Source organism: Pimephales promelas, chromosome 10, assembly GCF_988280905.1.
Source record: "Pimephales promelas chromosome 10, fPimPro1.hap1.1, whole genome shotgun sequence".
Classification (NCBI taxonomy): Eukaryota; Metazoa; Chordata; class Actinopteri; order Cypriniformes; family Leuciscidae; genus Pimephales; species Pimephales promelas.
The window spans coordinates 17,281,769-17,297,129 of NC_142778.1; the positions used below are offsets into that span (position 1 = coordinate 17,281,769).

The following is a 15,361-nucleotide window of genomic DNA, read 5'->3' on the forward strand; positions in this document are numbered from 1 at the left end:
GGACAACCCTGAATAAATTACACTTTGCTACAATGTAAAGTAGTCAGTGTACAGCTTGTATAACTTGTATAACTCAAAATGACAATACAAAGCCATTTAAGTCTGAACGGCTGGCAACAAAAGTGAGTATACCCCGAAGTGTCCAAAGAAAAGATAAATTAAAAAATGTACAAAAATGTGACGGGTGCACTCACTTCTATGAGATAATGTATGTGTGTACATGTAGCCTAGTCTACAGTATGTGATTGTTGTAAGTTATGTGTATGTCTGCTGGAAAACCGTAATTTTGTGGATAATTGTATCTAGTGTGAAAGACAACCAACACACCACAGTTTGCAGGGGAGCCAATCAATCAGTTTCTCCGTCTTCCCCTGGGAAGGCAAACAAAGACATATAAAATTGGTACCTTGCTTAAGATAAACATTGCTCTCAACTTTACATATCATTTAGTTACACTTAAAGGTAGTATTAGCCATTCAGAGCGTTTTGTAAACGTATGACACTTTTTGTAATGTTCAGCTATTCTCCTCATGGTCCACTCACTTCCCATTCCCATTATGATCTGTAAAACATTCCAGTCATTTTGTGCAGCTCAGTCACCATAAATTAGAGCATAAGAGGGGTGGTGATGGCGCAGTGGATATGACACATGCCTTTGGTGTGAGAGACCCGGGTTCAAATCCACTGTGAGACACCAATGTCCCTGAGCAAGACACTTAACCCCTAGTTGCTCCAGAGGCGTGCGACCTCTGACATATATAGCAATTGTAAGTCACTTTGGATAAAAGCGTCAGCTAAATGAATAAATGTAAATGTAAAATGTAAATGACTGCAGGAAAACATACTGGGCTTGGTACAATCTCTAACAATAACAAAACATGGCTTGATTTTGTTCACCCTGAGAATACTGAATGTGGGAGTGAGTTATCTCTGGTGTCTTGTCGAGTGTTACAAGATAAATTTTTAACATAAACACCAACATAAACAAATACAATATCTGGTAGGATCACTGGTACAAATTTTAAATTACTGCCATTAGCCAATTAGTGACATTATCAATTAAAACAAGTGATCAATCAGTATTGGTAAATCACCCATTGTTTTCTTTGCAATTGTATTATGTATGGGAATACCTTTCTCTTTCTTGTTTTAATTACGCATTTATATGCGTGCACCTCTTGGATGTTGTGGGGACAATCCATTTCTTTTTTAGAAACTGTTTAGAATCATAAGCAAATTGAGAAATGTTAATCCAAATGTTAACATAAAAAAAGAAAACAAAAGTACATCATATAACTTATTGTAAAACAGTCCACAGATTAGAAGTATTTGTTGTGACCTGTAACTCAGTAAAGAGGGAGGGGTATATTTGACATAACACATATTGATATAATGCGTACAATTCACATGTAAATGAAGTACATCAATAATGTTAATGTCATAACGGAGACCTGCATAGCAAATTAAATAGCAAACGTAATGGGAATAAAGTTAAATATGGCAGAATATCAGCTTTGAGTTTATTAGGTACACCTTTTGTCCTTTGACGTCTTTTCGTTGGTTTGTCATTCCCCCCCCCCTTGTTGGTGTCGGTGGCAGGGCTGGTTGGCAGAGCTTCAACTAAAGAGTAGACACAGAATATACAATATGCAAGAAGGTCAGATATAGACGTGTGGCTGCTCAAGCTCATTCTACAAAAACGTAAAAGAAGGCGCGAAAAGTTGAAGAGCAAATAACTAGGCTAAGCACACCAAATTTTGGTGCGATCATCGCCACTTGGTGGGACTTTGGGTTACCTGTCTCAATCTGTCCCCCCTTGTTGGTGTCGGTGGCAGGGCTGGTTGGCAGAAGAGCTTCAACTAAAGAGTAGACACAGAATACAATATGCAAGAAGGTCAGATATAGACGTGTGGCTGCTCAAGCTCATTCTACAAAAACGTAAAAGAAGGCACGAAAAGTTGAAGAGCAATTAACTAGGCTAAGCACAACAAATTTTGGTGCGATCATCGCCACTTGGTGGGACTTTGGGTTACCTGTCTCAATCTGTCCCCCCTCATTGGTGTCGGTGGCAGGGCTGGTTGGCAGAAGAGCTTCAACTAAAGAGTAGACACAGAATACAATATGCAAGAAGGTCAGATATAGACGTGTGGCTGCTCAAGCTCATTCTACAAAAACGTAAAAGAAGGCACGAAAAGTTGAAGAGCAATTAACCAGGCTAAGCACAACAAATTTTGGTGCGATCATCGCCACTTGGTGGGACTTTGGGTTACCTGTCTCAATCTGTCCCCCCTCATTGGTGTCGGTGGCAGGGCTGGTTGGCAGAAGAGCTTCAACTAAAGAGTAGACACAGAATATACAATATGCAAGAAGGTCAGATATAGACGTGTGGCTGATCAAGCTCATTCTACAAAAACGTAAAAGAAGGCACGAAAAGTTAAAGAGCAAATAACTAGGCTAAGCACAACAAACTGATCACTTTCGATCATTGCAACTTGGTGGGACTTTGGGTTACCTTGCCGGTGCCGAGCAGTCTGTTGTCAGATGTAGCATTGGCCTATGCCTTATCAATGGGGACCCTTTCCTAGATCTTTCTGTTCCGGCACCTGTTGTTCTAGTTATTTATGACTATCTTTCTGTATAACACTGGTCGGACCTTTTGGTTCGTTGAGAAGATGATTTGACTGCCGAGGAGAGCTTCTCTAGAGCCATCAACCACCATTATTATAGACTATTCTACTTAAGTCTGTATCCTGCTGTACTACAACTCTGTAATAAACCTATTACAGAGCCTCTGAGCCAACCTGTCAAGCTGCCTTAATTTCCACTTCAACGCTTCTAAGACTAAAATAAACACAACACAGAGTCAGACTCAGTGCCAATCACCAAAATTTTAATGGTGGCTGTCATAAAAAACTTTCCAGATGTATTCAAACATGCATTAAATATTGAAGAACATTAACAATATCAATGAATATGTAATATGGAGCCTATATTTAACAAAATTCTCCTCTCTAGAGGACATTTTTTTCTAGCTGACTAACGAGTTTATGGTCGCTGGATATGTTTTTTCGGAGGTAAATGTGACGTTACATGAGATTGTTTATATGACATCTTTCCACGGTTGAAACATTGATTGAGTGATTCCATGTGACATGACACAGACTTTAATAAGTTGTACTCTATCTTTTAACACACTTTCAGAAGCTCATTCATGTTTATTTTGCGCTGTAACCGGTATTATTAAGGCGGAAGAGAAGGTTACGTAAGGTCCACTCTGCTGCTTCTCTTGAGCTGCGCCAGAGCGATCTCACGCCACAGCGGCAAAATGGTAATTGTGTTTTTGAATTTCGTAAGAAAATGAACGGAATTTAAAATCTGAGACTTTGTTTCATATAAATAATAACAAAGCACAAAGATTATTGCCATTTATTGTATGGGATGCGCAAAACAATGCCTTGTCACCATGCCCTGAAAAGGCTCCATGCCGCTATGCGTGGGCTTTTAAAATTTCATTTGTCATTTGTTCAATAAAGACATTTTAATTAAGGAGTGCCTCGGTCATCAGAGATTTCTTTCTCTACTGTCTCCTAGATGCGCAAAACAATGTTCTATTCATTCATCAACTGAAAACCGGATGACAAATCGATTCTTGGGATTTTAGAAACAATATTTTTTCTTAAATATGAGAATCGATTAAAATTGATAAATCTATAATTTTTACCCAGGCCTAAATAACATACTACAATAATGATAATAATATGCTGGTAAAGAACACTGTCATAAAAATATGAAAGATAACGATAAAGCTATACTAAGCACACCTTGTTGAGGTGGAGGGTCTGGAATAGTCTCCAAATTTAAGACAACAACAGTCTCCTGTTCTGGAAGTTGCAGACTTTCAGTTGTTGAAGGGTCTGCCGGCACTGTATTTCCTGAAAGAATACAAGTAACACAAAGAATATACAAAATGTAATTAGGTCAAAATGTGAAAGGTGAATTTGTTATTTGATGTCATTTAGTTTTTAAAATGTCCTGAATTTTTCTGAATTTGGATTGTTTAAAGATGTTATAATGTATAGCAGCCCATTCTCACCCCCAAGGCGTCACCTAACTGACGCCCTAGGATCGCGTGTACCCTACCCCCACCCCACACTTAAACCTTACCGCGTCTTCTAACAGACGCTTTCCTTTAGCGTCAGTTAGATGACGCCGTAGGATCGCGTCATGTAAGTGACGCTAAAAGGCGCCTAAAACGTCAAATATTGAAGCATGGTCAAAGGTGACGCCTTGGGGTGAGAATGCGTTGTGTATAGAAAATGTGGAATGACCTTTAACTATCATGCTGTAGATAGTATTCATGTTGTCAACGCATATTTTCTCCCCTGCACTCAATTTGAGCCCCTCCGGCAGCAGCGTCTTGACTATTTGGTTCGGGTACTCAAGAAAAAGCATGGGCCTCCAGCCCACTGCATTCAGCTTCTCAATCTGAAAGAAAAAAAAACATACTCTATAAACAATAATAAGGGCTTTATGTCTACGATAAAACTGTGCTAGTGTTATGTGTAACAGACACCAGCTCCACAACAGTATGTTTCAGATGCACACTTTTTAACTTATGGAAGAGCTGATGTATACATAAGCTGATATATATATATATATATATATATATATATATATATATATATAGAACAGATGATACATTGAGGATGTGGGGAAGGTGTGAGTATATGTGGGTGGGTTTGGTGTGCCTGTCTCCATCATGTGCATGATGCACTCTTATCTGGCTTACAGTTCTACAGATGATTGCATGATTGAATTGAAACTATAAGCCTCCAAGAGCATCTTCATGTAAAAATCCCTACTAAGAGATTGGTTAAAAGTTTTTGGTCTACCACACATCGCACTGACTTACACACAACTCACATCATATTCTGTGCAATGAGAGAATCTCACTCAGTAATGTAGTCGGATGGTAGCAGCATGTCTTGGTTGAGGGCCCAGTCAGTGCTTCCCTACAGCTGAATATGCGTGGTCAAACTGGAGCCGCTCCCGCCACACCAAACTGATTGACACAGCCCTCAACAATACCTGCCGCATTATCACGGTATGCACAGAGACAACGCCAGGCCCGTGCCTCTACACCTAGCTGGCATTGCTCCCTCCCATCCCCGCTCCCCACATAAGATGATCCATCGTCGCCCAAGACAGCACAGGAGAACACACGAGTTTGACACCTTGCACCCCCTTCATGGACAGACAGCACCTCCACCACGACTGAAATCCAGATCCAGTTTCCTGCAGACAGTCCCACCTCCAGACAACCAAAGAAACAGCATGGACAACATCTGTAAAGATGAATGGAACCAGCTACATACACAAGCCCAGGACTGGATGGAGAGAGGAATCACCCCTACTGAATGTCCCACCAGGGTGGCTAACCTGGAAGACCCTCAACAGACTACGAGTGGAACAGCAGGAAAGCACGGGACCACCAGACAGAAGACACATGCAGCTGTAAAGCTGTACAGACAATGACCCCACCCCCAGCACCGAGCTGAAATGACCCCATCAGCTGTGACCAGATAGTGACAGAATGACATCTAAGGTTGCAACAGACTCGAAGAAGAAGAAGAAGAACACGCAAGTGAACGCTATGTACTTACATAATTGGGCATGAACCACTCAGTAGGGAAGAGTAAACTGTGGATGATATGGAGAGCTGACGTGTGTTACAGAACTGCGGGCTATCACCTACTGTAGGTGAACCTGGCTGTTTCTTGCCTGTTTCTTTACACTTTTCCAATTATAAATAGTTTAAAGTTACGATCCTGAAACTGATCAATCAATTGCCTTTATTAAGTTTCATACAATGTGCAACTGAAAATATCTGCTAACCTAACGTGTGTCACAGACTAGAAGGACACAGATGGATGAGGGTAAACCAGGTTTATTGAAACAGGTGATATGGTAGACAGCAGGTGAGTAGATAATGGGAAAAGTTCAGTAATGGAACGGGAAACAGTCTGATGATGTATATCTTATCTTGAGCAGGACTGGAAGATGGAGAGCTGAGGCAGCGGACAGATGAGCAGAGGAAGACCGGGGACCAGGAGCAGATGAGGAGCAGTCAGGACGAAAGTCAGCGGGCAAGTATTTCTCAAAGCCAGGGAGTAGAGTAGCGGGAGTCTGTAGCCGATGTGTCGACGAGACCAGACGGTGAGTGACTGTGAGGAGTGAGTTTATAAAGGGAGGATGATTGGGACGGTGATTGATGCGGGCAGGTGACGGTGATTAGAAGGCTGGGGAGCTGGAACGAGTGGGCGGAGTGAAGGTGTCTGGTGCTGACGCAGATGGATCCGTGACAGTACCCCCCCCCCACGGCCAGCTCCAGCTGGCGGACGGGACCGACGACGGGGACGACCACGGCCCCGGGGCGCTGGACGATCTGGGTGGGTGGTGTGAAAGTCCTGGAGTAATGAGGGGTCCAGAATGTCCTCCCGGTTGACCCAACATCTCTCCTCAGCACCGAATCCCTCCCAGTCCACGAGATATTCCAAGCGGCCGCCCCGTCGTCGGGAGTCGAGGATCTCATGGACTCGATAGATGTTATCGTCTTCGGGATCTGCAGGAGGAGGGGGCACCTCCGCAGCACCAGACCCTGGGGAAGAAGGAGAGAGAGGGTTAGTGTAGGGCTTCAGCAGGGAGACGTGGAAGGTGGGGGCGATGCGGTAGTGAGCGGGGAGGACCAGCCGGTAGGTGACGGGGTTGATCTGCCTCTGTATCGCGAAAGGTCCGATGTATCTGGGACTCAGCTTCCGACAGGGCTGTCGGAGACGGATGTCCCGGGTGGAGAGCCAGACCAGTTGTCCGGGAAGGTAGTGAGGGGTGTCGGCGCGGCGAAGGTTGGCCTGGTTCTGGTGTCTCCGAACAGCCCGCTGGAGGTGAGTATGGGCTGAGTCCCAGACTCTCTCGCTCGTCTGGAACCAATGGTGGACTGCTGGGACGTCTGATGGTTCTCCTGACCAGGGGAAGAGTGGAGGTTGGTAGCCGAGTATGCACTGGAATGGGGTGAGTCCGGTGGTGGTTTGTCGGAGAGAGTTCTGTGCATACTCGGCCCAGGGCAGGTAACGACTCCAACAGTCCTGATGATCGTGGCAGTATGACCGCAGGTACCTCCCTATCTCCTGGATCTTCCGCTCAGTCTGGCCGTTTGACTGGGGATGATAACCCGAAGTGAGGCTGACGGTCACTCCCAGAAGGTTGAAGAAGGCCCTCCAGACACGGGAGATGAATTGGGGTCCTCGATCGGAGACAACGTCCTCTGGGATACCGAAGTTCCGGAAAATGTGCTGGAACAGCGCCTCCGCTGTTTCAAAGGCTGTAGGTAGGCCAGGAAGGGGGATTAGCTTGCACGCTTTAGAGAAGCGGTCTACTACTACTAGGATGCAGGTGTGATTGTCAGACACGGGCAGGTCGGTGACAAAGTCCACTCCGAGGTGGGACCAGGGTCGAGTGGGTATGGGAAGAGGGACCAGTTTACCTTCTGGGAGATGACGGGGAACTTTGGCCATGGCACAGACTGAGCATCCTTTGACGAACCGGGAGACATCCTGGGCCATACCCGGCCACCAGTAGCGCTGTTGGACGAGCGAGAGAGTGGACTGGCTGCCTGGGTGTCCAGAGCCCGGAGAGGAGTGAACTGAGTCCATGAGGGACAGGCGTAAACGAGTTGGGACATAGACCCGTCCCTCAGGACCTCCCGGCGGAGCAGGTTCAAGCTGTGTGGCTTCGGCGATGTGATCATCCATGCTCCACTGAATGGGGCTGACCACCACGGCTGGAGGGAGAATGGTTTCGGACTCAAAAGGAGGGACCTCGGGTTGGAACTGACGCGAGAGAGCGTCTGCTTTCACATTCTTATCTCCGGGGCGATAGGTGACTGAGAAATTGAAGCGTGTGAAGAACAGGGCCCAGCGGGCTTGACGGGGATTGAGTCTCTTGACCTCGCGGAGGTACTCGAGGTTACGGTGGTCCGTGATCACTGTAAAAGGGTGTTGGGCTCCCTCCAGCCAGTGCCGCCATTCCTCCAGCGCGAGTTTGATGGCCAGTAACTCCCGGTTGCCGATGTCATAATTCTGCTCCGCCGGGGACAGTTTCTTGGAGTAGAAGGCGCATGGGTGGAGTTGAGGTGGGTTCCCCTGCCGCTGAGAGAGGACCGCTCCTACCCCCGAGATGGAGGCATCCACTTCGACGAGGAACGGTAGGGCCGGGTCCGGAAGGGCCAGGGTAGGAGCGGAGCTGAAGGCGAACTTAAGGTCTTGAAAGGCGCGGGTGGCTTGGTCGTTCCAGGATAGAGACTTGGCCCCACTCTTGAGAAGGTTGGTGAGGGAAGAGCTGATGGGACTGAAGTTCTGGATGAACCGGCGGTAGAAATTGGCAAACCCCAGGAAGCGTTGAAGCTCCTTACGGGTGGTGGGTTGTGGCCAGTGGAGTACCGCTTCCACCTTCCTCTGGTCCATGGTGATTCCGTGGGGAGTGATGATGTAACCGAGGAATTGGATGGTGCTTTGGTGGAATTCACATTTCTCCAGTTTGAGATAGAGGTGATAATCTCGGAGCCGGGTGAGTACTGTTTGAACGTGATGGATATGAGAGGTCAGGTCGGGGGAGTAGATGAGGATATCGTCGATGTAAATGATGACAAACTGGTTGAGGAGATCGCGGAATATCTCATTCATGAAACCTTGGAAGATGGCGGGTGAGTTGGACAATCCGAAGGGCATCACGAGATATTCGTAGTGCCCCGCGGGGGTGATGAAGGCGGTCTTCCACTCATCTCCTTCCCGGACGCGGATGAGGTTGTAGGCACTACGAAGATCTAGCTTGGTGTAAATGGATGCCCCTCGGAGTTGTTCCAGGGCGGCTGGGACCAGAGGAAGAGGATAGCGGAATTTGACAGTAGCTTGATTGAGGGTACGGTAGTCGATGCAGGGGCGCAAGCCTCCATCCTTTTTCCCCACGAAGAAGAAGCTCGAAGCGGCAGGGGACACAGATGGTCGGATGAATCCGTGGTCGAGGGCCTCCTGGATATACTCCCCCATGGCCTTCTGTTCCGGGATGGACAGAGGGTAGATCTTACCTCGCGGTAGGACCGCCCCGGGCAGCAGATCGATCGCGCAGTCCCATGGCCGATGTGGAGGTAGGGTGGTCGCTTGGTGTTTATCGAAGACATCCTGGAACGCCCGGTAGGGAGAGGGGATCTCGGGAGGATGTTCCACAGGTGGGCTCTCCACGGAGGTGGTGGAGAGGGGAACGAACGGAGTGGTGGCGGGAACGGAGGTTCTCGTCACAGATGGCAGGCAATGATGGAAGCAGTCCTTACCCCACCGTAGAATCTCCCCGGTGGACCATTGGACATGCGGGGAGTGGATCTCCAACCAGGGGCGTCCCAGGATGATCTCGGCCGTGGAGCCCTCCAGCACCAGGAAAGATATCTCCTCCTTATGGAGCCAGCCGATCTCCAGTCCCAGGTCGGGGCTACGATGTCCTACCCGGCCACGCCCCAGAGGTTGACCGAGGATGGTCTGTACCTGCAATTTGTGAGGGATGGATCGTTGCCTGGTTTGCAGCCGGTCTAAGGTGGACAGAGCGATGAAATTGGCCGCTGATCCGGAGTCGATCAGCGCCTGAACTGGAATGGAACGGTTCATATAAGTGATAGTGGCCGTAGTATATTTCAAGGAGGAAATGGGTAGTGGTAGGTGGACTGTACTCACAGCGGGTCGGGGTGGACGTATGGGGCAGGAGGCGAGTAGGTGGCCGGAGGCTCCGCAGTACAGGCACAGACCGCTGGTGATGCGCCGATTTCTCTCGGACACGGGCAGTCGCGAGGCTCCAATGTCCATCGGCTCTGGTGCTGGAGGACTGTGATGACGGGGCGCTGGACGAGGAGGTGGAAGTGCAGGGCTGTCGAGCTGGCATGCAGTGCGTCGCTGGTCGATGCGAATGGATCGCTGAATGATGCTCTCTATTCCGACGGTGTCGTCATAAATCGCGAGCTGGAGGCGGATGTCAGGATTCAGGCCATGACGGTATGCGGTGATGAGCGCGCTCTCGTTCCAGCCGAGAGTGGCGGCGAGGGTGCGGAACTGCAGTGCATATGAAGCGACGGACGATCTCCCTTGCCGCAGCCGGTACAGCTGATCTTGGACCGAGATGGAATGTGCAGACTGCGAGAACACTTCGATGAAGTGACCGGAGAAAGCGGAAAACGTCCGAGTAACTGGACCTCGATCCTTCCAAAGGGCATGAGCCCAATTGAGCGCTCGGCCTCGCAGGAGCGAGATGAAGAAGGCGACTTTAGATCGTTCGGTGGGGAAGGCTGATGGATTCATCTCCATGTAGAGCTCGCACTGCAAGAGGAAGCCGCTGCACTCCTCCTCCTCGCCAGAGAAGGGCGCTGTTGGGCCATGGGACTGACAGAGGCAGATGGGGAAGAAGTGGTGACGGTGGATGTGGCGAGTGCTGGAGCGCTAGTCCGGGGAATGGTAGGAGAAGGTGGGGTCGGTGTAGCGCTGGTGCTCGGGGTAGCTTGCAGCATGTTGTTGGTCTGGTCTTCTGTCACAGACTAGAAGGACACAGATGGATGAGGGTAAACCAGGTTTATTGAAACAGGTGATATGGTAGACAGCAGGTGAGTAGATAATGGGAAAAGTTCAGTAATGGAACGGGAAACAGTCTGATGATGTATATCTTATCTTGAGCAGGACTGGAAGATGGAGAGCTGAGGCAGCGGACAGATGAGCAGAGGAAGACCGGGGACCAGGAGCAGATGAGGAGCAGTCAGGACGAAAGTCAGCGGGCAAGTATTTCTCAAAGCCAGGGAGTAGAGTAGCGGGAGTCTGTAGCCGATGTGTCGACGAGACCAGACGGTGAGTGACTGTGAGGAGTGAGTTTATAAAGGGAGGATGATTGGGACGGTGATTGATGCGGGCAGGTGACGGTGATTAGAAGGCTGGGGAGCTGGAACGAGTGGGCGGAGTGAAGGTGTCTGGTGCTGACGCAGATGGATCCGTGACAACGTGTGAATCAACTCATGGTCTATGTGAGTACATCTATAGCATAAGTAGAATAGAAGAATAGTCGGTTGTAATGTAACACACCACCTGTGTCACCACCTGGACCAAGGTAATTTTGAAGCCACTAGTACTATGGTAACAGAACAAGTTACTTACCAAAATAACGGCATCATCCAATAAATGAGACGTTAATTGATTTTTCTTTGTCTTACACACCCAAGACTCCTTCTCCATCTTGAATTTGTCCATTTTTTTTTTCAGCCTTATATGTTGCGGCTGTGCTGCCTTGCACAAGGGGCAGACCTTGCATCCATTAAAAAATTTTTGAAGACATGCAGGGCACGACTTCTTCAGCCCTCCACCAGGCATTGTTATTCTGTAAACCATACAAAAGAAAAGGATGATTGGAATAACCATTGTATAAAAATATAAATTCCTTAACTGCAAGAGTTGTGAAGGTTTCCATAAAACACTTTGTCTTTCCAATACAATTATCTTACAATTATCATGTAATAGACAAAATTTCAGCTATGTCGCGACTGATATGTGTAACCAATCCAGGGTATCTAGCATAACACTATGTGACCTGCTGTTCCTACAGCAAAAATACAAATCATACATCATTATAATGAAACAAAATACAAGACTATCTTTAAATAACCTAAACTTGTGCTGTGTAGAAAATAAAAATCTTGGGATACTTACTGTATGAAATATGAGTTATGGTATGAGTAAGTATGAGTGAGTGAATGTGTGTGTGTGAGAGAGAGAGAGTGTGTGTGTGTGTGTGTGTGTGTGTGTGCGTGTGTGAGAGAGAGAGAGAGAGAGAGAGAGACAGAGAGAGAGAGAGAGAGAGAGAGACAAAAAAGAGACAGAAATAGATAAATATAAAAAATGTGAAAGAATGGCTCTTAAAAGTGCCTTTTTTTGGTAAAGCTGTCTTGTATCTGTAACAGACAGAAATTATTATTAGAATGACCATTAGAACAAACATTTCTACATGCATATTTCATACATGAAATTCGCATTTCATTTCTACATGAAATTCATTCACGACATGACTTTAACTTTCTTGTGAACCGACAAATTGCTGATTGGCAATACTGTGGTTGAGAATGCCATCTGGCCACATCGACATGCATAAGTCTTTGATGCAATCAACCTGTTTTTGGGCTGGTTTTTTTTTTACCCTTTTGGGGTTTTTTTTCTCTTTATCTTTTACATGTTCTATTGCTTAAGTCAAAATCAAAATATTGTGAGCCCCTTGGAATTATTTGGTTTTCTGTTTGTGTTGCTCTTGAAATTACATATATTAACTAAATCACTAGCAGCCTATTGGCAAATAAAATTATGCTGACAAAGATTTTAAGTAATAAACGTCTGTCTGTGAGTATGGTGTCCCTCGCATATAACTGACCACTCATCGCAATGACCCAAGATTTTAGCTGTGGCTTGCGCAGGGCACGTGATGTCCTCGATTTTACAAGCTACCAATACCAGTACTAGGCCTACAGTAAAACATAGAGCAACGCGTTGCAATGCATTTCAACACATAGCCTATATTTAAAATACATATAGGCCTATACTGTATAAAAAATAAAAAATGAAAATAAGTAAAAAGCTTAAGATATTCTACATGACTAGCTAGCAAGAAACGTTGCATACACTGGGTACGTAGTTAATGCAATTTGAACTCCTAGCAATTATGGAGAAATTAACACCGAACTTAACAGGATTAACGTTACAGGGCCCTGTGCAACCGACACTGGTGTTAAAAAAGAAAAAAAAAGAAAAAATAAATAAAAAGATAGGTAGGCTTTTGATAGCAATTAACTTAGTCTTACATTTGCTTCGAATGAATCAACAATTCACATAACACAAGCTTTAGCGTTACTTACCGATCTGCTGACTGTGAACGTCGACCGCAAAATAGGAAAAAGGGCGCAATTCTGGGATGTAGCCTGCATGAGGAAGTAGACCTATGACGCGTCGCAGCAATGACATAATTTTCTGAATATTAATTAATAAAAATAATACAAAGAATCCTAATAAGCCTGCATTTTATGTTAAAAGGAGTAGCCTAGGCCTATAATAATATCAGTTTAACAATATTTAATATTGTTACACAATAAAACTTTTAAAAATAAAAATCCATGGTTTTGGACATTTTAATTCCAAACTTAATAGCAATGGAACACATTAATTAACACAGTCGACCTGAAGTTTTCAAATTTCTAAATGAGCAAACAAAAGCAACGCATAGAACGAGACCAAGTCCGTGAGTCCACCACAGATCCATTCCAGATCCGTGGTAGATAATGATAAGGCATTTTCCCTGCGATTTGGAGAACGTGATCAAATTGAATTTTACAATGACAGGGCAAATGTCTAGTTAATTAGGCTGCATTACCATTAGGATAACAGAGTTGACCTGATGAATTAATTTAAATGAGCAAGTTCATTAAAACATTCAGTGAGTGGGAACTTTGGTTAGGCTAAATACAGAATCAAACTGATTTTTTATAATGGCAGAACAACATAGGCCGCCAGGTTAACATGGCATATATCTAAGTGAAAAGGCTATTTCAAATGCTGCATTTCTAAATGAGAAAGCACGTCCGTTGGGTGAGATCTGTACTCCGTCACGGGTATCCGTGTGTGGACCACGGAAGATGAGTCATTGACTTGCGCTGGAGTTATCCGTGGTATCAGCACAGACTCACTCCGTGCCGCTATCACAGATTTTAGTTCTGACCAAACGAGCAATAGGTGTAAACGCCATCAAACTGGATTTTATGAGGACGAGACAAAACTTCAAGTTATTACATGCCATTATTGTAATAGTCGACATAAAGCTTGAGTTTCTAAACAAGCCAGCCACATTACAACGTCCATGAGGTCCGTGGTGCCATCACGGGACATCGGTTAGGCTAAATGAACTGCAAGACAGTGCAACAATAACAATGTCATTATGGTTTTTGATGTTGGAAAATAAACTAACACTTCAAATGTTGCGTCTCCACGTCCGTTGGGTGAGATCTGTTCTCTTTCATTGAAACGGGTATCCGTGTGTGGACCACGGAAGAGTGTCATTGACTTGCGCTGGAGTTATCCGTGGTATCAGCACAGACTCACTCCGTGCCGCTATCACAGATTTTAGTTCTGACCATAGCCAAGCGAGCAATAGGTGTACGCCATCAAACTGGATTTTATGAGGACGAGACAAAACTTCAAGTTATTACATGCCATTATTGTAATAGTCGACATAAAGCTTGAGTTTCTAAACAAGCCAGCCACATTCACGTCCACGAGGTCAGGTTGTTGAGGTCCGTGGTGCCATCACGGGACATCGGTTAGGCTAAATGAACTGAATATGGCAAGACAGTGCAACAATAACAATGTCATTATGGTTTTTGATGTTGGAAAATAAACTAATACTTCAAATGTTGCGTCTCCAAATGAAAAAAGCACGTCCGTTGGGTGAGATCTGTTCTCTTTCATTGAAACGGGTATCCGTGTGTGGACCACGGAAGATGAGTGTGACTTGCGCTGGAGTTATCCGTGGTATCAGCACAGACTCACTCCGTGCCGCTATCACAGATTTTAGTTCTGACCGTAGCCAAGCGAGAAATAGGTGTAAACGCCATCAAAATGGATTTTATGAGGAAGAGACAAAACGTCAAGTTAATTACATGCCATTATTGTAATAGATTCGACATAAAGCTTGAGTTTCTAAACAAGCCAGCCACATCACGTCCACGAGGTCAGGTTGTTGAGGTCCGTGGTGCCATCACGGGACATCGGTTAGGCTAAATGAACTGAATATGGCAAGACAGTGCAACAATAACAATGTCATTATGGTTTTTGATGTTGGAAAATAAACTAATACTTCAAATGTTGCGTCTCCAAATGAGAAAGCACGTCCGTTGGGTGAGATCTGTTCTCTTTCATTGAAACGGGTATCCGTGTGTGGACCACGGAAGATGAGTGTGACTTGCGCTGGAGTTATCCGTGGTATCAGCACAGACTCACTCCGTGCCGCTATCACAGATTTTAGTTCTGACCGTAGCCAAGCGAGAAATAGGTGTAAACGCCATCAAAATGGATTTTATGAGGACGAGACAAAACGTCAAGTTAATTACATGCCATTATTGTAATAGAGTAGACATAAGCTTAGTTTCTAAACAAGCCACATTACAACGTCCATGAGGTCGTTGAGGTCCGTGGTGCCATCACGGGACATCGGTTAACTGAAACAGACTGAATTTGTATGACGGCAGGAC

The 15,361-nt window shown here is 45.7% G+C and overlaps 1 protein-coding gene and 1 long non-coding RNA gene across 2 annotated transcripts; both read right to left on the reverse strand.

Annotated features, from left to right (window-relative positions):
- Nucleotides 1–261: 261 nt before the first annotated feature.
- On the reverse strand, nt 262–1,621 carry LOC120488653 (uncharacterized). The gene is made up of 3 exons (XR_016169895.1): nt 1,534–1,621; nt 1,134–1,216; nt 262–371 (listed from the first exon to the last, which is right to left on the reverse strand). It is a non-coding gene; the product is annotated as an uncharacterized LOC120488653 (long non-coding RNA).
- Nucleotides 1,622–1,686: 65 nt separating this feature from the next.
- On the reverse strand, nt 1,687–5,097 carry LOC120464191 (uncharacterized). The gene is made up of 7 exons (XM_089116612.1): nt 5,089–5,097; nt 4,329–4,485; nt 3,822–3,932; nt 2,271–2,333; nt 2,034–2,096; nt 1,797–1,859; nt 1,687–1,691 (listed from the first exon to the last, which is right to left on the reverse strand). Exons 1-7 carry the CDS (start codon nt 5,095–5,097, stop codon nt 1,687–1,689), a joined length of 471 nt encoding a protein of 156 aa, XP_088972738.1.
- Nucleotides 5,098–15,361: the final 10,264 nt, after the last annotated feature.

Excerpts from the sequence above, each read along its gene's own strand:
- LOC120464191 (XM_089116612.1), bottom strand. Across the intron at positions 2,334-3,821 it reads AGACCCTCCACCTCAACAAG|TTGAAGCTCTTCTGCCAACC; the intron begins GTGTGCTTAGTA and ends TCTACTCTTTAG. Across the intron at positions 1,860-2,033 it reads GGGGGGACAGATTGAGACAG|TTGAAGCTCTTCTGCCAACC; the intron begins GTAACCCAAAGT and ends TCTACTCTTTAG.